Source organism: Lupinus angustifolius, chromosome LG07 (genome assembly GCF_001865875.1).
Source record: "Lupinus angustifolius cultivar Tanjil chromosome LG07, LupAngTanjil_v1.0, whole genome shotgun sequence".
In the NCBI taxonomy this organism is placed as follows: domain Eukaryota; kingdom Viridiplantae; phylum Streptophyta; class Magnoliopsida; order Fabales; family Fabaceae; genus Lupinus; species Lupinus angustifolius.
This window is the reverse complement of record NC_032015.1, coordinates 5,947,691-5,974,765: the sequence shown is the minus strand read 5'-3', so window position 1 is coordinate 5,974,765 and position 27,075 is coordinate 5,947,691. Positions and strand designations below refer to the sequence as shown.

At 30.4% G+C, this 27,075-nt stretch overlaps 1 protein-coding gene and 1 long non-coding RNA gene across 7 annotated transcripts; both read left to right on the top strand.

Moving 5' to 3' along the window:
* Positions 10,083 to 11,756, top strand: LOC109353049. 2 transcript variants are annotated; one of them, XR_002108417.1, is made up of 4 exons: positions 10,083 to 10,101; positions 10,297 to 10,380; positions 10,468 to 10,499; positions 11,400 to 11,742. It is a non-coding gene; the product is annotated as an uncharacterized LOC109353049 (long non-coding RNA). The 2 variants fall into 2 exon arrangements; XR_002108416.1 differs by lacking the exon at positions 10,083 to 10,101 and having other exon boundaries at positions 10,114 to 10,380; positions 11,400 to 11,756.
* Positions 15,616 to 23,795, top strand: LOC109352016 (retinoblastoma-related protein-like). 5 transcript variants are annotated; one of them, XM_019593779.1, is made up of 18 exons: positions 15,619 to 15,923; positions 16,767 to 16,871; positions 16,962 to 17,104; positions 17,190 to 17,286; positions 17,421 to 17,467; positions 19,163 to 19,352; positions 19,609 to 19,675; positions 19,874 to 20,053; positions 20,138 to 20,331; positions 20,418 to 21,297; positions 21,510 to 21,672; positions 21,792 to 21,864; positions 22,154 to 22,330; positions 22,414 to 22,533; positions 22,609 to 22,753; positions 22,848 to 22,969; positions 23,082 to 23,197; positions 23,293 to 23,795. In XM_019593779.1, exons 1-18 carry the CDS (start codon positions 15,846 to 15,848, stop codon positions 23,438 to 23,440), a joined length of 3,045 nt encoding a protein of 1,014 aa, XP_019449324.1. In that variant the 5' UTR covers positions 15,619 to 15,845; the 3' UTR covers positions 23,441 to 23,795. The 5 variants fall into 5 exon arrangements, with proteins under 5 accessions (XP_019449327.1, XP_019449324.1, XP_019449323.1 ...); XM_019593778.1 differs by having other exon boundaries at positions 15,621 to 15,923; positions 23,287 to 23,795; XM_019593781.1 differs by lacking the exon at positions 16,962 to 17,104 and having other exon boundaries at positions 15,623 to 15,923; positions 23,287 to 23,795.

The following is a 27,075-nucleotide window of genomic DNA, read 5'->3' as shown; positions in this document are numbered from 1 at the left end:
AAATATCAATAATAGAAGCCATAAAAGAAAAAAAAACATGAAAGGAGCATAGCTTGATAAGGCTTACCTGAAGAGAAAGGAGAATGCAGTAACTCAGCAATGAAAACTTATTTAGTTCTTTAGTATTATTTTTGTTACAATTGTGGTAGCTGTAAGAAAACTAAAGTCGGTTGTAGAAATGCATATATAATATTTATATTAATGGGATGAGATTGTTTTTATAAGATAGAGAAAGTTGCAAGTTGTTGGAGTCCACTATGTTGAACTTAGAAGCAAGAAAGATTACACGTGTATGAAAACAAAAGGATAAAATAATGTGAGTTATTATAAGTTTGTGGCTGAGGATGTTTTCATTATCAAAATTTGTGGCTTTCATTTCTCCATCTAAATCAGACATGTTATTGGTCCACGTTTCCATGTTGATCCTTCTTTATGATTATGTCAACATTTTGGATCTGATACTTTCCTGTGTTATCTCTTATCTGGCTTGAGAATGGAATTTCTTTTAATGTTATATATAATGGACTCAAATCCTCTATACTAAAAAATTATACTTTTATATTAACCAATAAAATTTTGTATATTAAAAAATAACACAGTTCATTTATTTCTTATTAATTATGATATTATTACATTGAAAAAATATTATTAAATTGATATAGAGGTATAAAAAGCTTTTAGTATTAAGGATTTTCTTTTGTTAATAATTAGATTAATAGATGAACAAAAAGCGTATAAATCAAAATAAGCTTGTTTTATATAATAAAATTTAAATCAAGAATAAGAAAACAAAAGTTTTAGATTATTTTTTAGTTTATAATCTCATATATATTAATTATAACCTGAAAACACAATTTATATTGAACACACCCATTTCATTTGAAAAATTACACTAACTCCATTAAAATTCAATTTTCATTATATTTACTTTTATGAAAAGATAGATCAATATAATTATATTTTTGGTGCTAATAAAAAGCAGTAATACCTAATCGAGATCCATGAAAAAATAATTAGTATTTATTGTTATAGAATTTACATATTTATAATATTTAATATGGAAATTATGATTAGTATCTTATTCAAATAGGAATGGCAATGGATTGAAAATAATAATATTATATCTGAACTAATCAAGTTTTGGATAACCCAAACTCAATAGAAACTCATTCGAAACATGTATTTATAATATATATATATATATATATATATATATATATATTATACATCTATGTTAAATTTATATATACGTGTGGGTTTTATATATGTATTTATATGTAATATTGTAATTTTATATATATTAATCAGGTTCATGATAGAATATCAACTATATCAAATCTGAAAGTTGAACTTAAATAAAACTCAAACACAAACTCAATCATATTGGATTTCCCCATTAAGTTAGGGTTGAGTTCGAGGTACCCACAAGTTCATTTTTTATTGTCATCCATAGTTCCCTATGATCAAAGTACCAACTTAAACAAGATGGAATCATCAATAATTAGAAATTTTATGTTGAAGGATAACTTCAAATTAATTTAATATATAGTATAAATGACAAAAGAAACGAAAGATGATGGTAAGAAAACAAAAGCCTGATCCTCCATCCCTAAAAGGTAGTGTCTAATAATTTTAGTGAATAATACAAAAATAATAATTTTTGTTTTATAATTTTTAAACATCATTTTTTTATTGGATAAGAATATGAATGAAGATAGCTGATCCATATTCAAAAGATAGTTGTTATGAATTAGGATACAGTAGTGGTTACTAGAATTGGTGGTTGAAGATGTTTATGAGGATCAAATTTGTGGCCTAAATAAAATTCTCTATCTAAAAAGGAAAACTTATTGGCCCACGTTGCAAATGAGATTTGATTTTATGATACTTGGATATCTCAGCGTGTGGTATTTGATGCTGTCTGAGTTGCTTTCAAAATCTTATTCCAAAGACTATAAGCCCTTCACTTAATAAAGAGACTTGTGGCTCAGGATGTTTTGATGATCAAATTTGTGGCCATAAGTTCTCCATCTAAATCGAAAATCTTATTATTACTAGTCCACGTTGCAATACTTGGTCCCATCTTTATGGTGAAGTTTTATTATGGTGCCAAGTCTTTTATTCATTGCTTCTGTCTATATCGTTGATCGAAGGTTATAAGCTTGTTATTACCTAATAATTTTGATACCAGATCCAAGATTAATCAATACTTACTGAAAATTTCACATCACTAAATTAACTCCAAAATTATTATATACAATGTTTAACTTATTCCAAATATTCTCATACATAAAAAATAAAAAACTTAAGAATGATGTGTCTTCCCAACATTTACAACTAGCAAATATAATCCTCAACCCTATGCACTACCCAATGATTTGTCTTCCTAATCGGCATGCTTATATATATAATCTTATGTATATACATAAAATTTTAATTATTAAATATTTTTTAATCAATTATAATTGATGATAGTTTATGAGATAGAAGATATGTTCTACTTTTCTTGTGAAAAACCGGCACATGATTAATAGATTGTTTTTGTTCATTTTTTATTAACATGTTTTGTCTTATATATTTGGTAACAAACATAGTTTATAAAGGAAAACTTATAAAACAAGGAAAGAAATAAAAATTATCATGTTTAAGCATGATTAGTGGATTCTTTTTTATTACAATTTATAATTTACTTATTCTAACTTACAATTTATAATCATAGTCTCAAAACACAATTCATATAAAATATGTGTAGCAATGGAGGTAAGAGGCTTTGAACTTGAGATTCTTTTTCATTTATTCGTAAAAGAAGGGAATTGAAATTTTGCAATCTCATCCTCCAACTTTTGTTAAAGTTTATTGTTGGAACATGGTTAGTTGAAAATCATTAGTGGAAACTTTTGGGTGTGAAATCTAAAAAACTCTCAACTCTCACATAGAAGAGTTTTATAAAAAAAATAACTTCCAAGTCCCACATTGGAAGATGAGGAACATGGAGAAAATCCCATGTCATAAATAGAGGTCTTCTCCCCTCATTATAACTTGTCATAAGTTGAATGCGCTTTCATTCAATTTTTATTTTCCCCTCATATTTTTCGTTGATGCATTGCCGACAAACTTTTCTCCCTTTCCTTTCCATGGTACTAAGAATTGGCACAGACAGTTAAATTGTGGGTATTTTGAAAACTAACACTAATAGTCAGTATTGAGAGAAAGAAATTGGCACATAAGCCAAATTATGTGAATTTCGAGAAATGATACTAGTAGTCAGTATTGATGGAAAATTGGCACGGTAAGCCATATTATGGGCATTTCAAGAATTGACACTAGTAGTCGTATTGTGGGTATTTCGAGAATTGACACTAGTAGTCATATTGTGGGTGTTTCGAGAATTGACATTGGTAGTCATATTATGGTGGGTGTATTCGAGATCGATTCTTACAATGCAATAAGAATTCGATAACAGATATATGAGTTGTTTTATCCTGAGGATGGTGTGATTGATAGTCTGCTTGCACTTTTTGGGAAGTGTCACGAAGTGTCTTAAAGAGAGCGACATGATCATGGCTCAGCTAGCCAATAAGTATTATTTCGTGTGATTTATAATTGTTGCAAGCCATGGTAACAACAATTTTAAGACATTTTGAATGCAATGGCATTCGTAGATAATATTATTGGACCGAACAACTTTTACCTGAATAAATCATTTCGGTTTGATGAGACAATTTTCAAATGGTGGCAACATAAGATGAAATTTTTCCTCCTATGAGAAAAGTTGTCCATTTTCTGAAAACTCATGTCCCAGTGGTGCCGAAAAAAGGTGAAGAAAAAAAGATAAGGATAAACTAGCTATTGATACAGCTCTTTGGAATGAAAATAATTATTGATGTAAGAATTTCATTTTGAATGGGTTATCTTATGATCTTTATGATTACTACAACCCTACAAGTCTTCCAAATTAATTTGGTAAGCACTTAAGAAAAAAGAAATATCATACTCAGGAAGTTGGGACAAAAATAATAATAATAATAATAATAATAATAATAATAATAATATTATGTTAGCCACTACCTCAAGTATCAAATGATTGATAAAAATCACTAGAGTCTCAGTCCTATGAGATACATAGAATTGCTCATGAAATCATTTCTGATGATATGCCGCCTAGAGTTAAACTCACAGAGCCTATGAATGTGCATTCATTAGGTATGTTGTAAACAACAAGACGTACATGTTTTACGACCTTAATACAAAAGTGATCATTGAGTCTAACGATGTTGACTTTAATGAAGAAAATTCCTTTTTAAATTAAGGAATAGTGAGGGCACATCAACTAGTCACATACCTGTGATTAGAGATGATGATAAAAAAATAGAAAGGTTTGAAATAGAACCTAGAAGAAGTAAGAGAGCAAGAATTACAAGAAAGTATAAACTTAATTATATGGTCTATATATTGGAGGAGAATCCATCAAGTCTCCAAGAAGTTTTGACTTCTTTGGATGTTAATTTGTGACAGGAAGCCAGAAATAATGAGATGGACTATCTAAATTTTAATAATTTCTTGGAAGTCAAAGAAACAGACTATTCTGACTCAATCCACTATGGAAGTTGAGATGATAGCACTAACAAGAGCTAGTGAAGAAGCAAGTTGGCTGAGAAGCTTGCTTGCAGAGATTTCCCTATGGAAAAAACATATATCAATTGTGTTGATCCGGTGTGATAGTATTGCGGCTATTACAAAAAATTTAGAACCGCTTTTATAAGGGTAAGAAACGACAAATACGTCGTAAGCACAAAACTATTAGAGAGCTACTCTCTACATGAGTTGTTAAAGTGAATTGTGTATGTACTCAGAATAACTTAGCAAATCATTTGACGAAAGGACTAGCTAGAGAGAAAGTCCACAATACTTCTAAAAATATGGGACTATTGCCCTTAGAACGAGGATCACTCATGATGGTAACCCGACCTAACTGACTGAAGATCTCAAGAAATAGGTAATAACAAGTTGTGAAGTGATATGAGAATGAACATGCTATAAAATTATGAGAAGCGTCATTCATGTAGAATATGTAAGGATGAGTTGAACTCTTAATGACATTTATACTCCAATTGGAGTGGAGTACCTAGGCTACAGGAGTACTCTTGATAGACTCACCAATGTGAATGTGGAAGTGGGGGGCGCTTCATATGAAATTTTGGGCATAAATTTTTAAAGTGTTCACTATACTGGAATAGACGTGCATGATCTTTAACGCATGAGCTTTATAGAATACACATTTGAAAAGGTTGTATGTGGTTTGATGTTAGAGATAATGTTCAAGACTATGAGTCACTCTAGTAAAATATAGACCTTATTCACTATGCAAAGGTTTAAGCGTATGACACTTTTGTTTATGCACAATCTTATTGAGACCACAAAAATTCTCGGAAATTGTTTTTTTAATTTCAAGTGGGGGTTGTTGGAATATGGTTTCTTGAAAACTATAAGTGAAAACTTTTGGGTGTGAAATCTAAAAAACTTCCAAGTCCCACATAGAAGAGTTTTATAAAAAAACAACTCTCAAGTTCCACATTGGAGAAATGAGGAACACGGAAATTTTTTACAAATAGATGTATTATCCCCTCATTATAACTTGCCTCAAGTTAAATGCGCTTTCATTCAACTTTTTCTTTCTCCCTCATATTTTTCGCTTATGCATTTTCGGCAAACTTCTCCTATTTCTTTCTGTGACACTAAGAATTGACACATACAACTAAATTGTGGGCATTTCGAGAACTGACATTGGTAGTTAGTATTGAGGGAAAGAAATTGACACAGAAGCCAAATTATAGGGATTTCGAGAACTGTCACTGGTAGTCAGTATTGAGAGAAAATAATTGGTAACTATATTGTGAGTATTTCGATAATTGACACTAGTAGCCATATTGTGGGTGTTTCGAAAATCGACATTGGTAGTCATGTTATAGTGGGTGTATTCAAGATCGATTCTTATAGTACTGTAAGAATTCAGTAAGAGAGATCTGAACTGTTTTATCCTAAGGACGTCGTGGTTGACAGTCTGCTTGCACATTTTGGATAGTGTCACGAAATATCTTAAAGAGAGCGACCTAGTCGTGACTCAGCTAATAAGTATTATTTTGTATCATTTATAATTATTGCACGCTACAGTAACAACATTTCTAAATTTTACTCCAAATAAGAGGTCACTATAGGTTCTCATGGGTGCTCCCATATGCATACGGCAACACCATAAAAAAGCTTCATTTTTATGATCTTCTGGTACCATTTGCATTGATGTTGTATGTGATGCTTGAAAATCATATTCCAAAAAGCCCTTTACCATTTTATGATATCGTGTGTAGAACTTTCTAAATATCACACATGTATACACTACACTAAAAATATAATGTGATATTTATCAATCAATTAAATGTATATGTCTGCAACGATAAAAATGAATAGATTTATTATATTCGCCATTTATTATAAATTGTAAAAAAAAGATGATCTTATGTTTTCATTTTGATTTTAAATTGAAAAAAAAATGGAAAAGTTTGCAAAATCCCTTACTTGTTTTATAAGTAGATACTTCTAAACTAATTTTTCTTCTTAATTACTTCTTAAACTTTAACTATTAGTAAAATTTATCCATACATACGTATAATTTTAAATTACTAACAATAAAATTTGAATTTTTTAGAGCAATGAAACTATAGAAGAACTGAAGAAGAGAATAAATGCTTTTTTTTAGGAAGAGTTTATGGAGAATTTAGAGAGAAAAGTATCTTGTTATTCAATGCATTACTCAATGAGTGTTTTATACACTTTCCATACTTAAAATAATTACCATAACTACCTCCTAATTATAGCAACTACTAATTATTCCTTGAATTACTTTTATTTTCTAACAGAATTAACACAAGTTCATTGCTGCAAATTGACATGACCAACAACAATCTCAAAATTTAATATTATATTAGATGACTTTATATTAGAAGTATTTGGAGAACCATCAAAACCTTTAATCTTAAAGTTATTGATTCGATCATAAGGAATTCCAAGTGGAAATGCATCTCACAATTGAGCCTCCAGATTTTGATTTCCACAACAAAGGTACACATCACTCCATATGTTGGGTTATAACCAATCACAACTATAACAAAATTGAGTAGCAAGGTAAGTAAAGGTAACAACTTGATTTAAATAATAAGAATGTGAAGTACAAAATGGGGTCACTTTTAAATAAGAGAAGTACATTATTAAATCTTATCCATCTAATGTGTTAATTCCAATTTTATTGTTAATAATTTTAAATTGTATATATGTAGGGATCAATTTCACTAATAATTAAAGTTTAAAGAATAATTAGGAAAAAAAATAATTTAGAATGTTTACTTACAAAACACAAAATTTAAGAAGGTTTTGTATACTTTTCCGGAAGAGAAAAAAGCTACATGCTTTATTCAAAGGAAACAAAGATGTGTGGATAAGCCCTCAAATATAAAGTTACTTGCATCCAACCACTCATGGAGAAAGGTACCAGGAGTGTTTAGTCTATTTGGTAACACCTCTATATGGGTGATATTAACGTTATATGTGGATTCACAGTCCCAGGATAAACTTGAAGACAAAATTATTGTTTTCCAACTATATCTAATTCTGTCAGCATGCCTACCTGTCAATCTCCACTCCCAAATAGTATGGGCAATTAGGTTGCCCTGTGCTGCTGTTCATATTCATCTAATATTTTCCTAAATTAAAGTGGTCATATCCATTTTTAAATAATGCATAAAATATTATGTGCTGCCTATTCTAAATATGAGCACGACTGACAAAAGCTCTAAATAAAACTAAAAAGTTTATATAAATTTATATATATTTCATACAAAATAAGCAATACATAATTTGTATATAAATATATTTATTATAATAAACAATCATACAAATAGAATAATATATACAAAATATAAATACATATATAATAATAGTACATAATTTACATACAAAATATAAAAAGAATAGTATATATGCATATATATATATATATATTTATATATATATACAAAGGGAAAATATGATTTAACTACCATCATAGAATAATTTTTACTATTTTTCCTTAACAATTTTTAATTTTTACAAAATAAATTATACAATCATATATAACCACTATCAATATATTAATCATTCTCTCACTTAAATTTGACCATTAAAATAAAAACAAAAAATATAATATAAAATGCATTCAATAACGATTACAATATAAACTTATAAAGTATATTCAATTTTAAAAAATATTGTAATTTATCAAAATAAAATATATAAAAGTTAAATATTTGATACGAAAAAATAAAAATGTAGGCCGTAGGCACGAAGTGTCTATTGTCACGTTAGTATATATAATAAAAAAATGATAGTATTTTCTTATATTTGATATACAAATAACAAATGCAACTTACTTTCTCAACTTTTGATAAAATATATATACATTTGTATTTTTTATGTTTAATACTTTATCTAATAATGTTCGTGAACCACCCATTTTACTCGTTCAATTCGAAATGTCAGCGAACAAATACGATATATTAAATGAACATTTTATGATGGATGAACATATTTTTCATGAGCTTTCCATTAAATTAGTGGTGACAGGCATGCATCGTGGGGTTTTGCCCAATTACTAATAATACTCCCAAGTATAATTCCTAGAATCAAATATTAATAATTAACAAACAAAATATATATAATATGTATCTTATATTATAAGAAATGACATATAAATATGTAACACTGGTAAAACACATCAATAATAATAAACAAAGTAATAATATCACTTTTTGTAACATATATTACTTTTTTTTTAATGATATCGGAAAACTTGTTGGGACAATGCTAATAAAAAGTAGTCATTTTGTAATTTAAAGTAATTTCAAATATTTATAAGTGGAAGTTATTAGTTTGTGGATTTTCTCTCACACAAACCAGAAAACACTTTCCGAATCTCATAATCTCACTTCCTTTTCTGTGTTTGTTTACACTTTTTCTTGGAAAAGTTACTTGATAATGTAGTTTGACTATATCAATATTGTTAAAATTGTACTGGTTATCAAATTGGTTTGAGTACTAGTATAGTGGTTCAATCAGTGGTTCAGTAATTAAATCGTATGCAGGTTAAACCGGATATACTTCCTTATATATATATATATATAAACCTATAACAAAACAAATTTAAATAGATAGATACTCAATTTTATAATTCATATTTATAATCTACTCAAATTTCACATAAACAAACAACTTTAAGTCTTTAACAAATTCAAAGTCTAGATTACAAAATATATATCAATCCAAAAGTATCACTTAACAACCACAAAATATAAATAAATGACACAAATTCACAACTCACTTTACAAAACAAATAAATTTGGAGTTGTAACATTTAACACCAATGAGTTGTCTCATATCGAGATTATATTTTTGTAACAAATCTTATCTTCACACAGTACTCCAAGATTACACAATGTCACTGAGATTTTATACACAAATGTTATGAACCAAAATGTGTAATCTAAGTATGTCTTGGAAACATGTGTTTTAAAGTGTTGAAGAAGAGTTGGAAAATGAGTCACTTTGTAATAGGTTTTTAAGTTAAAAAAAAATATGTACATAAACTGGTCAGTTTAGTCATGGCCAGTTCACCAATTTTTACTGGTTTTTTACCCATTTTGACCGGTTTTAACATTTGGTCGGTTCAACATCTATACTGTACCGGTTAGAGCCAGTTCATTGGTTTTCTGGTCGAATCGGCTGGTACGGTATAATTTTTACATCATTAGACATATGTTTTAAAATATTTAGGGAAATAGCGTAGTTTTTACGAAAATCGTGGACCTCATCGACGAGTTTAGGAAAGTCGTGGACTATGAATGCGACTTCCCTAACATATTCTCTGATGGAAGTCGTGTTTCACATCTATGAATTCTATTTTTTTTCAGAAATCGTGTATCCTAAACACGATTTTCACTTTAAGTTAGTATACCAAGTTTGTGATAATGTAGTTTGAGTATACTAACCACTTAATTTTTTTTTCTGCTCTTCACGGTAATAGTTCACGTTTCCGTCATACTAGGGTTTCAGATTGTTACTTCTCTTTCTTCAATATATTTCAGGCCTTCTGATTTTCAATTGTTATTATTTTTGTTTTGAAATTTCCTTATTCCAATTTGGTTTCATTCATACGGAGCTGCACATCAAATTTGTGTTCTTTTTTATTTCTTTTCAGTTTTTCGCTTTTAGGTTGAAAACTTGACCTCAATTTATCACAACAATGTTCAAGAACACATTTCAATCTGGATTTCTTTCTATATTATACAGCCTCGGGTATGTTGTGTTTTTCTTGTTTCAGATTTCAGTTTCACATATTTCATAGCTTATGATGATGAAATTGTGTATTTTTTTTTCTTTTAGGAGCAAGCCTTTGCAGATATGGGACAAAGAAGGTAAAAATTTCTGGTTTCTATTTTGCAGTTTCGCTGTCACAATGTTTAGAGCTTGTTTTGGATTGAAATGTTCCCCCACACTCATCTGAAATTATTATGTCAAAATGATGCTTTATCCTCCTATTTGAATTTGTTATGTTGCCCATGTTGTGAAATGGTAATGCTGCCCTCTTGTGACCTGAGTGTTTGGCCCTCCTAGACCCGGGGTCAACATCTGTTGTACCAAAAGAGTGTGTCCATGTGATATTTCCTTTGATTGGTTAAAAAACATATATTTAAGTTTAAAATTTAATAATAAAGTATTTTTTACCAATAAGAGAAAGTAACACTTTTTGGGACAGATGTGTTCCCCTAAACCCGAAAATGGTGGAACATTGGTGCATTGTACTGCCCTTTTGTTCATGTCATGAAATTGTACCCTTTTCGTTGTGAATGCTAGCAAATGGAGTGCTGATGAGAGCCAGAAATAAGGTGTGGATGTGAGAGTTTTTAGGCGGATAAGCGCACTAGAAAAGAATAGTATTAGGAATAAGATGACAGGTGGATTTGGAGGCTGGACAGGTCAGGTTCCTATGTAGTTAAATCTGCATATTTCGAATTTTTGGTCGAGATTCAAACAACAGAGCAGGGTCCGAATGCAGTTAGCATTGACAGCAATTATTTGGTTAAGAACTGTTGGAATCCCATAGTTCTTACTAAGGTTTGTTGTTTTATTTGGAAATTTTCTAAAAGAAGAATTGCTACTAAGGATGCTTTATTTCGTCGTAATATTATACACAACTCTGCTGATTTAGAGTGTGCACTTTGCATCAATATTAATGAATCTCTGGAGCACTTGTTTCTCTTCTCTTCTATGAGTTTGCTGTACAAGTGTGGTTTGAAATTTTTGCTTGGTTAAAGATTCCAGGGACTACTCCTCACTCAATTGCAGATCTTTTTAGCTTTTCATGATTCTTATTGGCAGCCCAAAAAGGGAAGAAAACGTGGAGAATGTTGTGGTTTTGTATGATCTGGTCGTTGTAGCTTTTGCGGAATGATGTTGTGTTCAATGATAAGAAAAAAATGTCTTACACTTGGTTGATTTAATCCAAGTTAGGTCGTGGTATTGATATTCTTCTGTTGTGGGTAAATTGGCTTTTCCATTTAGCCAATAGTGCTTAGATCCTAGATTTTGTATTCTGAACTATTGTAACTTACAGATGACTTGATTTTGTTGTATTGGGTTAGCACCCGTTGTGCTTTTTTAATATAATCATCTTTGCTGTTTCAAAAAAAGACTAACACCATGTTGCGAAACTTGCCAATTAGTTACTCCAAAATACCAGTCAATGTTATACAGGAAGTAAAAAAACCTGCAACTGTTTTCTGTTCTATTTCCCTTATTCCAGTCAGATTACACTATAGGATTTCTGATGCTTGCTTGTAATGTTGGCACTCAATTCTAGTGATGAGTGTTTTAGCTGAAGAAAGATTATGGTAATGTTTTGAATGCATGACATTAATATCAATGACATAATAGGGGAGCCACAACCCACAGGCTTTTAAGTAATAGTGAAATGTGTGTCTGGACAAAGCATATTGATCCATTGTTAGTAACTCTATTAATAATAGTTGAGGAGATTCATTCAGAGGTGTGGGTTTGATCCCACTAATGAATGCTTTTCTTCCCAAATACCCGTTTCCATATACCCACCCCTCCGATTTTAATAGAGTCTGTTTTCGAATTGATATTTGAAGGATGATGAAATTACGAAAAAAGTCTGGGAGTTATAAAATATACTTCTAAAATGATACACAATCATTTTTTTCTCCTTTAAAACAAAATTGTAGATAGTTATATTATCCAGGACAGAATTTCAAGAAAATGAAATAGGCTAATCCACAATGATTCAATTCATATTTCCAAAAAGATGAGTTAGAATCTCACAATCAACCAGAAAACCTTGCTGGTTTGTAATTTCTAAATACATTTATAAGCACTTATAATAGGGTAAGTTCTGTCATAATCCTAGTAATAAATAAATCTCATATAAAAGCTCAAGGATGAAAGAAAGTAAGCATCCTATAGACCCGAATAGGCCTCAACATCTACCTCATACTATTGTGATCAACAACATGCATATGTATAATCCAAAACATTAACATGCTCAATTGCATATCTTAACTCATTTTGAAAAAAATAAGTTTGCATGACAAAGTTGTATATTTATAAAATTGACATGCATCAATAAATGTTTTTTTCAATTCCCAATGTATAAATTAATCCTTTTTAATAAGTTCAAATGTGTCTTATGCACATATTTAATAAACTATTTATGTTAAATTTTGTGTCTACTTTTCTTCTTTTGTTTTTTCAAGGTTATAAATTTTTGTAACCGATTTTTTTTTTTTTGCGATCTTATTTTTTCATAGCACGTGTACTTTCCCTTTATACTAATTGACAAACATATATTCTGTTAAAAAAAAGGTCTCTTTAGGTGCTTCCCCTCGGTTACAGGGTGAACCTATTTGGTTCCACTATGTATACTATTTTCATTGTATTAATGCAACTTATTTATCCAATATTTTAAGATAAGGAATATATACTTCTTTTTATTTTTCTATTTTTATTTTATCAAATCCTAAGTTATTCTCCTCAAGTCCATTTCGTATAGAATAATAGGTTTCCTTGTATAAGCTTATGCAATGAATGTGTGACTAGTGTATTTTATAAAGTTATATACTCATGACATGTTATATGCGAGAACAATAGTATATTTTGTGGGTATTTTGGATGAAAACTTAACTCCTTTGAAAGATCATAAGTATTTGTCCCAACAAATATTACTATTAAAAATAGATTAGTTGTATTTGACTTTTAGTGATTTTTTATACTACTAAATGTATTATCTCTTATAAATAAAAAATTAATCATTTTCTATATGTGTGACTTTGTATCTCCTGACAACTATCACTCTTAAAAATAAAAAATATTGATTTTTGATCTTTTTGAAATCTAACAAGACTTTATACAACTAGACAATGTTGGGTTAATAACCTCATATGATATAACATATGAAAGTCTAATTTTACCTAACCAATAGATTAAGCCCAATCGATTGTGGTTAAATATATATATATATATATATATAAAAGCACTATATTCTTCAAATGATATTATATAGAGACAGAAAAAAGGTTCACTTTATCGTATTAAGAATGATCTTTGTGCTAATAGTCCATAACTCCATATCCTGTTTGATTTTATTGCATCACTTTATTATATAGACAGTATTTTATTTACTTGTTTTCTTACTTCATCATGCTATAAATAGTTAAATACCCAGAAATAATTATTTTTTCAGTATATATGTTATAAAATTTTAAGTCTATATGAAGAGGCTTTTTTTATGTGTGTACATTGAAGTTCTCAATCAATAATTAGAGGTTAATATTCTTTTGATATATAGAGATCCCAAAGTGAATTGTTTCTTAATCAAAACTTTTTCTGTTTACATGATATAATTCAAAAACATAATAAAAAATAATATTTAAAAATAATAAAGAAGAAAATAACAACTTTTATTTGTAACATTTGTTAAAACAAAAATGTATACTTGATGATAGATCAAGTTTTTAAGTAGAAAAATATAGTAGTCGTATGTTTGATCTTTTATACCAATATTTTGGTAAAAATAAGTTATTTTCATTAAAAGAATAAATTTAAATTAAACTGGTCAATATGACCGGTACTATTGAATTAAAAAAATCAGTTTTAACAAATATGATTACATAATCGATATAATTATTGTACTATGCTGATATTGAAACCGATTTACAGTTGAACCGACTAGCATGAACAAGTTTTCATAACACTGGTTCTAAGTTTCCGTATAGGGAGAAGCCTAACAAACTGAATAAATAAAATTCATTAAATAAAATATATACTTGAACAAACTTCCATAAAAACAAATACATTTATATGCATTAATAACATAATTAACTCTATATTAATAAATTTTGCTAATATTTTAATTACACAATCTATAACTTAAACTCGGTGAAAAGTTCAAACCTCAACTCCAATCACATACTAAACACGTTTTATAAGTTTTTATAAGTAAAACTTATAAAATGAAAAATGGGAAGTAAAATGCAAAAAGTAATGTCTGGGCTTCTTTTAATTATGTGATGAGAATAGAGGTGGAGGTGAAGAATAAAGTGAAAAGGTGGGAATGAAAATGATTATGTTAGTAGATTTGATATTTTTTTAGGTAATAGATTAACCTCCACAAATATTATTCATAGAAATTACACATTTAATTTTTGACCTAATATGATATTTGAGATGATGTGAAATCTTACATCATTATTCTATACTACATTAAGAACATTGGTTGGTTAATGAATGTGGTTTAATAGATAAGCTTTAACTACCAATTTTCAAACATATCATTTTAATAAATTAGCCAAAATTAGTCTCTTTTCACTTTAGAAAATAAAAAAGTAAATTTATTTATCAAGAAAATATGTCATTTACATATGTAATGAGTAACACTATATACTCATACCTACTATAAAGTGATACATATCACTTATAAACTAATTATTCATAAATAAAATATCAATTTCTCACATATAAGATGATTAGTATGAAAATATATTATTTTCCATTCACAAATTTTAAATTATTGAACAAGTATCCTCTCCAGTAATGGAGAAGCAAATATATGAATTTTCCTTTGCTTTTAATGATAATAGTGTCATTTCATTATAATTAGAAAGAAAAATATGTCATTAAAAATTATATTTGTTTTTATTTTTTGATGTACTTGTATCTCGATTAATGGAGGGGATCCTAACTCCTCTTTGTTATCAATCCCAAAGAAGCCAAAACTAAAACTCAATGAGCTGAGAAATTTCACAGAATGCGATACAACCACATGCCACGGCCAACGAAATTACAACGTTGCCCTCATCCACGTCAGAAACATGTTTTGGCGGGAAAACCTGTACGTGATGACAAGTGGCGCCAAAACCTGAATAACTTTCTTTAAAGGAAAAACAAAAATTTATTATAAATAAATCATAAAATGAGTAAAGATAATATATTTTCTTTAAAAGAAAAAAAGATTAACACAGAAACATAGTGACGTTGCGTTTCACCCGCGCTCAGAAAATTTCTCTCTCCTATCGTCTTGTTCCATCTTTCAGCTCTAGCTAGGGTTTCTTCATTTCTCATTCATATTGCAATTTCTCATTTCCTTATTCGAATTTGTCGACGTTTCTCTGTGAAATTAGTTTCCTTTTTGTGTGATCTGCATCGATTAGGGTTTTATTGGTGTGATTTCTGCAACTGTGCTGAAAATGGAAGAGGGAAAACCTGGGATTGGTTTGGCAGATAATGGTGACAAATCTGACACTCGATTCGCCGAATTCTGCAAGGTTTGTGTTTTTATCACTCAGTGTTCCTCGGTTCCGATTTTTTTTGTCGAATTGTTTTCTTTTGTGTTGTGGTTTTGTTAAATCAATATTAGTGATCTGTATGTATAAAGTTAGGGTTTTTAAGTTTTATTGTTAGTGAGGCTGAGTGAAATATGTTCTTTTTGTACGTATATTTTGCATATTATGTTTATAATGCACTTACCTATGTTAAATTTACAGTTTTGAGCTGGAGAGTAGAAAATGCAACTGTTATTTTTCCACCATCTAATCAGTGATTACAGAAAGATAGGAAGATTAAAAAATTGTTTATTTTTAACTAGGGGCAAAGTGGATAATTTTTTTACTTTGAAATAGTAGGCATGAACATAGATAATGAACCATGCATGATGGAAACCCAGTGCAATGAATCTGCAAACCCTGTTGAATTTTTTAATTTTATGAGAGTTCATATTTTTAATATCTAAATAATTTTTCTTGCTAGATGATATGTCAAGTAGTTATGGCTTATGACATGCATACTGTATTTTGCAAGTTGAGTGGCCCATTTTCATGGTGATGTAGCATGTCGTTAAGTAGAAAGTTTTTAGAAACTCCCTGTATGCATGGCATCTGTTATCTATCCATGATTAATTTGAACCACAAAGGGTGAGAGTGTATCTGTATGTAGAGGTGAATGAATTTAATGAATCCAGATTAGATAGAGATTGATTTAATAAGTGAGACAGAATAGAAGAAATGTCCAAATATAGTTTTTCTTTGTTAATAGGCAGATTTGTTCTTGCCTTAGTTTTAAATTGATATTTGGTAACCATTAAATTCTTAGCTTTTTATGTTTAATGACAGAATGGACTAGCATTAGATGAGAAAAGCTGTAAAGAAGCAATGAATCTGTTTGGACAAACCAAACATCTTCTACTGTCAAATGTTTCGTCAGTGGGGATTGGAACGGTACATATATGAACATCATTATAAATTATAAAATATAAACTACAGTGAAGTTTTAATTTGAATTCCTGAGGCTGTATAATTCTTTTACAGTCTGAAGAAGCAGAGCGGTATTGGTTTGCTTTTATTTTATACTCTATCAAGAGATTGAATCAGAAAAATGAGGAGATCGGGAAGGAAGAGATTGATTACACTGGACTTACCTTGTGCCGAATAATGAGAGCAGCTAAGCTTAAGTATTTTGCTGGCCTTATTCTAGTTTAGGAACTTGTAGTTTATTCTATTATTTTCTGGAATCATTTACCTTCTGTTATTCTACAGCATTGCAGATTTTTTCAGAGAACTTCCTCAATTTGTTGTTAAGGCTGGTCCAATTTTAAGTAATATATATGGCACGGATTGGGAAAACAAACTTGAGGTATTGACTAAACAGAGAATCATGATTACATTTTTGCATGGTTTGTGATACGTATAGGTGTAGTGGCCTCTTTTATTAATCCTTAGAACCATTTTTTATTAAGCGATTCTTTATGTTTCTTATGTATATACCAGGCGAAGGAGATGCATGCCAATGCCATTCACTTAAAGATTCTTAGCAAGTGAGTAGCCAATGTTTGCATCTGTTTCTTTGATTTTTGTCTTAACTCTTAAGTCACATTCATTAATTTGTGGTAATATTGAATTTCTCTTCTTCAGTACCTATACTATTATACAGTCATACCCCCTTACACTAATAAAACACTATATTTTCCCTAGCATGGCATTTAAACGACTAAAACATTATTTGTGTTTGGATTAGCATACCTGGTTCAGAAATTTGTATAATGAAAAAGCTCAACACAAACTTGTTGACTGTAAAGCTATTCTTGTGCAATAATTAAGCAAAATGAAACATGCGCTAATTATAGGTAATATAATTTTCTGTATATAGTTGTATATCCCCATGAGTCCTCACGCATTAATACTATGTTTGGTTAGAGAAGAGAGAGTGAGAAGAAAGAGAAGGATTGGAAAGAGGATGAAGAGAAAGAAAGAGGCAAGAAAGAGAGTGGATTTTTTTAATGTTTGGTATGAGAGAAAGAATAAAATAGTATAGAAAAAAATATGTTTTCTTCGCTCTCCACCTTAATGGGTTGAATAGATATAAGAAGAGAGAAATAATGTTATTTTTGAAGGGACAAAAATCTCCCCAAAATAAGGATGAAAATGTTACTTTATTATTACTACTTACAAAAAATCATAAATTATAATTTTATAATTTATTATATAGGTATTTTTAATTACTATATCAAATTTTTATCTGATAATATTCCACTCATCTTTCAATATTTTATTATAAATATTAACTTAATTATTATCTAAGAGGAGGATAATTGATACAATTTTTCTCGCCATCATGTCCTTTTGTTTGCAAGCCTAAATTATGAAAACAGCCTATATCCACTGATGTATAAATCTTAGTACAAGTTAACCTATTCAGATATCTGATTTTGGGATATGGAAATGTAGCATAAAAACACAAAAACTGAGGGATAACTTTTTCATTTCAGACCAAAATAACTTTGTCCCAAACTTTCTTTGCACAAGCAGAGAGACAAATCTGTGTGTGGGTCCCATTCTATTTTTCTTCCCTCCTCCCACTGTCTTTCTTAAACCAAAGAAGAGAAAGTTGTTATTTCTCTTCAACTTCTCTCCTCCCTTTCTCTTACTCTTATGTTTCTACTCAACAAAGCACAGGGTAAGATTTCCTGAATGGCATCCTAAGTCATAATGTATATCCCACATTTTGTTTTTAAGATAGTTGATGATTATTGTAGTGAAGGTGGCACTGCCTTATACATAATTTGCTAGTATTTCATATTATTCAAGTCATATTGTTACCTCAAAGAGGAGGTAGTTTATGATAAAAATGGAAAAACTTTGCTGGAGGATAAAAATGTGTATGAAATGAATGGTGGCCGTCTACTCAAGGTGTACAAGCATTATTAGGTGCTAATAAACTTATTGAATATGAAATAATAAACAACTTAAATTTTCATATTTAGTCTTTTGTAGACCAAACATTTCTATGGGGTTATAGCTATCCTATGATCAATTGTCTCATTGTTTGCTCTTAATGATCTGAGAAAGCAGATCTGCAACACTGTCTTTTAGTTACCTCAGACTTTGAGATTGTATGTCAAGCATTGCTATTTTTTGTTGCATAATGTGAGCTTTGATTATCGTGTGCAGTGCAGCATGCTGCATACCTAGAAGATGAGATGATATGACACCTTATAAATTTGGTGGTGCAGGTACTACAAACGAGTATTTGGAGAGTTCTTCGTGGTGACTGATTCAAATGTTGAAAAGAGCTCATCTGCGACTGTTCATGCATCTGAATACCTCCGCTTTGGATGGTTACTTTTCTTGGCACTTCGTGTGCATGCTTTCAGTCGTTTCAAAGACTTGGTGACTTCCACCAATGGTTTAATTTCGATATTGGTAAGTTGGATTCTGATGGTATTTCCACAGATATGCTTCATATTTTTTTATTTTGAATGTAGAATAATACAAATAGAATTGTTGGAATTTTGAACTCCTGATTTTTTTATAAAATATTTGCTTGAGGCTGAGGGATTTTATGATATGTTCATACATTAAATACAACTCTGTTCTTTGAAGTTGTGATATTTGCTCCCATATTTTTGTGGGGGCGTGAAGGGAACATTTTCTTATTTGCTGGGTGTATCTCTTACAGGCTATCTTGGTTATTCATGTTCCTGCTCGCTTTCGGAATTTCAACATTAATGACTCAACTCGCTTTGGTAACCCTCTTTGTTCCCTCCCCTGCATTTTATTCAAATTACTCTTTTCTCTTTCGCAAGGGCTGCCTTTTGACATGCATGCATACTTGTTATTGTGAACACCCGTCCATTTACTTGTATGCTATTTTGGTGGTGGGTTTACACTCCCTAATTTTTAAATTAAATTTCCGTTCTAATTCCAATAGTTTTTTTTTCCAGTTAAGAGAAGTAACAGAGGTGTCGACCTCCTTGCATCACTTTGCAACATTTATAACACTTCAGAAGATGAGTTGAGGAAAACCATGGAGAAAGCCAATAATTTAATTGCAAATATATTGAAGAAGAAGCCCTGTTTGGCATCTGAATGTGAAATTGAAAACCTAGAGAACTTTTATAAAGGTCATTTTCCTTGTGTCATTGATTATTTATGCATCAGGAATATATAATGTCTTCAACTGATTTTTATCATCTATTTCTTTGCAGATGATTTGACCTATTTTAATGATCTAATGGAGGAATTGTCTCTGCTATCCAATTTAAATATCTTAGAAAAGGATTATGATGACATGATTGGCAACAAAGGTGAATTGGATGAGAGGTTGTTCATTAATGAGGAAGACAGTTTGTTAGCATCTGGAAGCTTGTCTGGAGGTTCTGTTTCAGCAAGCGGTGTAAAGGTATGGACAATGAAATAGTTGTTCCCAAATTTAGTTCTGTTTTGTGCGAGCAAATACCTAAAATTATTTATTGTTTTTCTCTATAGAAAAAATTCGATTTGATGTCATCTCCTGTTAAGACTATTCCAAGTCCACTCTCACCCCACCGCTCTCCTGCGTCTCATTCCAATGGTGTTCCTGGTACTGCAAATTCAAAGATGGCAGGCACCCCTGTAAGCACGGCAATGACTACTGCAAAGTGGCTTCGTACTGTCATTTCTCCACTTGCATCAAAGCCCTCACAAGAGCTGGAGCGATTCTTGACATTGTGTGACAAGGATGTTACAAGTGATGTGGTGCGCAGAACGCAGATTATTTTGCAGGCTATATTTCCTAGTAGCCCTCTTGGAGAAAGATGTGTAACTGGAAGTCTGCAAAGTGCAAATCTCATGGACAATATTTGGGCAGAACAGCGAAGATTGGAAGCCCTGAAGTTATACTATAGGGTACTGGAGGCAATGTGCAGAGCAGAAGCTCAAATACTCCATACAACTAATTTGACCTCACTACTGACTAATGAGAGGTTCCATCGGTGTATGCTCGCGTGTTCTGCAGAATTAGTCCTGGCAACTCACAAGACAGTGACAATGTTGTTCCCTGCGGTGCTGGAAAGGACTGGAATTACGGCTTTTGATCTTAGCAAGGTGATTGAAAGTTTTATTAGACATGAAGAATCTCTCCCTAGAGAGTTGAGGCGGCATTTGAATTCATTGGAAGAACGACTCTTAGAGAGCATGGTCTGGGAAAAGGGTTCATCAATGTATAATTCCTTAGTGGTTGCTAAACCTGCCCTCTCTGCAGAAATAAATCGTCTTGGACTGTTAGCTGATCCAATGCCATCATTGGATGAAATTGCAATGCATATCAACTTCTCTTGTGGAGGGTTGCCTCCTTTGCCTTCCTTGCCTAAGCTTGAGTCCTCGCCAAGTAATTATCCTCTCATATTAGTTTGAAGATTTTAACTGATTTTTTTGGTTTTCATGTACCTTCCCCTCATCATTTTTTAGAGTAGTTGTCATGATAATATATAATGATGCATAAGATTGTTCCTCACTTCAAATCCTCTCTCCTTAAAGAACACATGCTGAAAATAATATTTTTCATCTTAAGTAATATCTCCATCAATGGATAAATTTCAGCTCAGAATGGGGATATGAGATCACCAAAGCGACTCTGTACTGAATATCGAAATTTGTTGGTTGATCGAAATTCTTTCACTTCACCGGTGAAAGACCGGCTACTTCACTTCAGCAACCTTAAGTCAAAGCTACCCCCACCTCCTTTGCAATCTGCTTTTGCAAGGTATAACATGGATGAGCCCTTCAGTAGCTGTCTATGTAAATTAGCATTATTTAAATGTTTCATCACTTTATTGTCGTGCTCATATTTTGGTTCTTTGTGTTGAATGTTTTCCCCTTCAGTCCAACAAAACCAATTCCAGGAGGCGGAGGAGAAACATGTGCAGAAACTGGTATCAACATCTTTTTCAGCAAGGTATTTCAACATTTGGCAATTGTGTATGTATTCCCTATCTGTTTGAGGTGGCAAGACATCACAATCTGTTTTAACATAGTTTCTGGAACTACTTGCTCTGTTTATCTTTTATGTTGAGACTTGAGAATTTAAGTTGCTTTTTGGAATTGGATTATTACATTCACTTCCATATCTGTTTGAAGCTGATGTGTTAGCTGTGCTGGTGCATGTGTTTATTTAAGATTTAATGATATGTTGTTCCACTAAGTCATTGTAAGAATTACGACTTGTGTGCACTTGTGTTCTCTAGATAATTAAGTTGGGAGCAGTCAGAATAAGTGACATGGTTGAAAGGCTACAATTATCTCAGCAGATAAGGGAGAATGTATACCGTCTTTTCCAGAAAATCCTTAATCAATGCACATCTCTCTTCTTCAACCACCATATTGACCAAATCATTTTGTGTTGCTTATATGGAGTTGCAAAGGTTTCTCTCTCTAACTTGAGAAAATTGAGACTATAATGTGTTCTCCTAGTAGTACCTTTTTCTCACTTTGTTTTGTGTTGCAGATTTCTCAATTGAACCTAACTTTCAGGGAGATCATAAACAACTATAGAAAGCAACCACAATGCAAACTACAAGTTTTTCGCAGTGTATTTGTTGATTGGTCATTGACACACCGTAAAGGGGTATGTAACTTAATTTGATGCTTACCTTTACTTTTATGAGACCTATGACCATATAAATGATCTGAATGAAAACAGAGAGCTGGACAGGAGCATGTTGACATCATTACATTTTACAATGAATTATTCATTCCATCTGTAAAGCCGCTGCTAGTTGAACTTGGCCCTGGGGAAACAAATATGAAAAGCAACCGGATACCTGAAGTTAATAATAAAAATGATGGTACATGTTTGTTTGCCTAGTTGCTTTTCAATCATGGGTTTTGGAGCTATTTCATTTCTGCAATCCATTCACTCATCTACATTTTTCCTTGCAGGCCATTTGGCTCAATGTCCTGGGTCGCCTAAAATATGTCCTTTCCCGAGCCTTCCTGATATGTCTCCAAAAAAAGTGACTTCCTCACGCAATGTTTATGTTTCACCATTACGATCATCTAAGGTACTCTAATATGTTTGTCTATCTTCTTTGGAGTATTTGTCCCTTTTCATTACTAGTTTTGAGGTCTGATTTCTGTTATAATACCTAATTGCATCATTCATTATGTACACAGATGGATGCTCTAATATCACATAGCTCAAAAAGTTATTATGCATGTATTGGGGAGAGCACTCATGCATATCAAAGCCCTTCAAAAGACTTGACTGCCATCAATAACCGTTTGAACAGGTATGCTTTTACTATGTTGGTACTTTAATTTGAAATTTATTTATTAGCAAAGAGGTTAATGTTCTCACTTACTGTGATTCTATTTTTAGCAACAGGAAGGTCAGAGGTCCTCTGAATTTCGATGAAGTCGATGTCGGTTTGGTTAGTGACTCTCTGGTTGCAAACAGCTTCTATCTACAGAATGGAACTTGTGCATCATCATCAGGTGCCCCATTGAAGCCTGAGCAACCTGACTCGAATTAAATCCATTGTTTTCTCATGAAGTTCACCATTGCAGTCTGAACAATATAAAGGGTTGCCGGTGCATGAGGCTCCCACTTAGTAGGATCTAGGGAGAGTAGATGTATAGAGTCTTACCCTGACAAGCGAAAAGGTTGTTTCCGACTCCTAAATTATATCTAATGCTGTGTATATTCTACTTCTCTTGTTGCAATGTGTCCACTTGGGTTATTGTATGAGAGGCGAGATTGTAAACTGCTGCTACTACCCTTGTGTGCTTGTTTATGGTAGGTTTAGTGGAAAATGTAGATCACTAATAATGTTTCCTTTTCAGTTTAACTATCGTGTCCTTTTCTTAGTTGTGGGTGTTCAAAATTAATTAGATGCTGGCATATGCTCCTTACATTAACCAACAAGAAGTTTGTTCGATTCCTTTGAGCAATACTTGTTTGGAGAGACAACCACGAACTCTGAAATGGATTAGTTCTTTAATAAAAAAGGTGAGAGGATACTTTTGATAGAATTAACAAAAAAAAAAATGCTCAGGACATTACACGTATTTATAAGCCTTCACTTATAAATACTGGCATATGTGAAGTAAAAGGATTGATTCATGTGGTAACTGTAATAGTGACCACAGCTAAGATGATCCATAATGACCGAGTCAAACAAAATTATTGTTTCTATATTTTTAAAATTTGATTAATATTTATGAATTGAATTTTTCAGATTTTATAGAAAGTATATGATAATTTAAAAATTCACATGCTACAGTTAGTGGACTTTCTTGTGGTGTGTATTTTTGTAATAAAACAGTTTTATAAAAAATTGGGGGATAGAAGGTAGTAACATAATGAGTGTAAAATTTTGGAAAATCACACGAACAGGAGAAAATTAGTCTCCAAATACATAGATAAAAATTTATAAAATTTTATCTAACATTTTCTGAGAATGCAATATTGACGAATATACTGTTAAAGTAACTTTTATTATCATGTTTGATTGTCTTATTTAGTTCATATGGTTATTTCCAATAAAAAACTTAAATTGAAAATAAGAGTTAGGAAAGTGATGACATGAGAGTCATTTCAACATTAAAAATGCAATATTTTCATGGGAATTCAACATTCTTACATCCTTTACAATTTAAGATTCATGATAATGTTTATTTTCAAGACATTTTATTCCAAAACTTCTACATGAGAATCTCAAATTTCACAAACGAGAATCCCAAGAATATTAATAGGCACATCAAATTAAGACACTTTATAACAAATAAAAATATAGTTAAAACAACATAAAATTAAGAGTGAATTCATCGATATCCCCGAGTTTTAGTAAAATTATACAAATCATCCAAAAAAATTTTAAACGTTCACAACTTACCCCTAATTATACATATACATCACATTGATTATCTCTGTAAGAGATATAAGTGTAATTTCTTGAACAAAAATAGTGGAGGGTAATTAAGTTAAACAAAATATGATATATTGTGGAGACAAATCCAAATAGTATAAATTTGATGTATATTCATTATTATTTTTGTTACAAGTTGCATCAAAAAGTAAGGATGTATTTAAATTACTCTCATATTATATTGTAACTAACCAAAATAAAGAATAGACATCGATTCTTATACTATTGAACTTGTCTTCATAATATATCATATTTTGTTTAACATAATTACATATGTCATCATTTTTTGTTTAAGAAATTACATTTATCTATCTTACAGGGTAGTCTATGAAATGTATATATACAACTAGGGGTAATTTGTATAATTTCACTAAAACTCAGAGTGTGTCAGTGTAATTTACTCTAAAGTTAATGTAAGAGTCTTTAACTTCAGATTAATTTAAGGAATTCAGATTTGATGCAGTTGCCCAAGGATATGAACAATGACAAATTTAGGACTCATAGATAGGGTACATAATTTAAAATAAAAACAATAAATATCGTTAATTACAAAAAAAAATACATTGATATCAAAACTACAAAACAAAAATTAAATACATTTAATTAAATAAATTATGTATTTCATAAGTATTCTCTATATGGTTTCATATTTTGAAATCAATGAATGACTAATTCACTGTCAATATTATTGAACACTTCTAGCTAAATATAAGCTACTAGACAATCATTCATTAAATGATCTCTTATTCGATTATGCAACATATTTTTCATAATTTTTATAGTTGAAAAACCTTTTTATCTATAGTTGTATTGCTAACTTCAAAAGAATGTAAACTAATAGGAAAACAATGTATCTTCCACTTTTTAACTAACTTATCTGAAAGATTTATTGATTCATTTTAAGAAGCAAATTCAACACTATTATACATATCAATAATATAAGTATGAAGTTGGTTATCAAACACTATCAAATCAGTTGAGCAAAAATCATATAAATAAACTTTATAAATTCAATTAGTTTTATCATATCTAGAGAATAAATTAGTCAGACTCAAACAAAATATAAAAAAGAAACAAGTGAATATTTATCTCAAAGAAATGATTATAAAGTTCCTTAAATTGCATATTTACAATATTATAAAATAATCAAATATTATATTACTATTTATTTTTCATGAATCATATCTTATCGTTTACAAAAAAAATTAAGGCCTATAAAATTATAAGTACATTTTTTTTTTTTTTTTTTTATAAATAAAGGATTTGCACACCCTCAATTACATATAGTTTCTTCAATAGATATGAATCACATTCTCTATTCTTGTACCACTTTGTATCCTACCTAATCTGAAAGTCTCATTTCATTAAAAAAAATCATAAAATATAAATTAATATTTCTAAATTATGTAAAGACTAGATTCTTATAAAAAAAGATACTTGATTATCCTAACTTTGTTAAGCATCAACACTAGATTTTAAAGGTGTCTCGCAGGGTATCTTTGCAAAGTCTTAACACAATATTCAATTATCTTATACAATATCTTAAATTAGTAGGGCTTGTGCATGTACAGCAAGTACCTTACACATAACTCATGATTAATAAGGGATAATTTTTTATTTAGGAAAAACATAGTTTTTATTCTTATAAAAAAATCTAACTCCTTCGGAACATATATTATTCTGTTTATTATGAGTTTGTTGAATATTTTATTGATTATAATGATATAATTGATTAAAATTAAATTGAGGGATTGTCAACCAAATATGAGATCAATATCTATTAAAAATATCATAAAAAAATAAAAAAAATTATTCAATTGGTACTAATAATAATTGAGTAAGAAAAGATATCACGGAACAATTTCTATGAGAATTTTTTTCAAACGTTAATATAAATTATTTTAGATAATTAAATTTTTTTAAATAATGTATACTCATTCATTTGCTTTGAATTTTCTTTTCGTTTAAATTCCCACGTACAAATTCCACTTATTTTCTTGATAAATAAGGGTCTCATTTATTTTTCACCGCAGCACCTATGAATATTCATTCTCATGTAAATCGGGTCCATAAATTTAGTGGCTCAATTTAAAACTGCCACGCGACTTATAGAGTAACGCAGTAATCGGTGAATAATTATTCATTTTTGTTTAGTTGACATGAATTTGATTTTTCAAAGGACATAGCATTTCGTTAAATAAAAAAACGTTTATTATGCAGATCCCATAAAAATTGAAAGA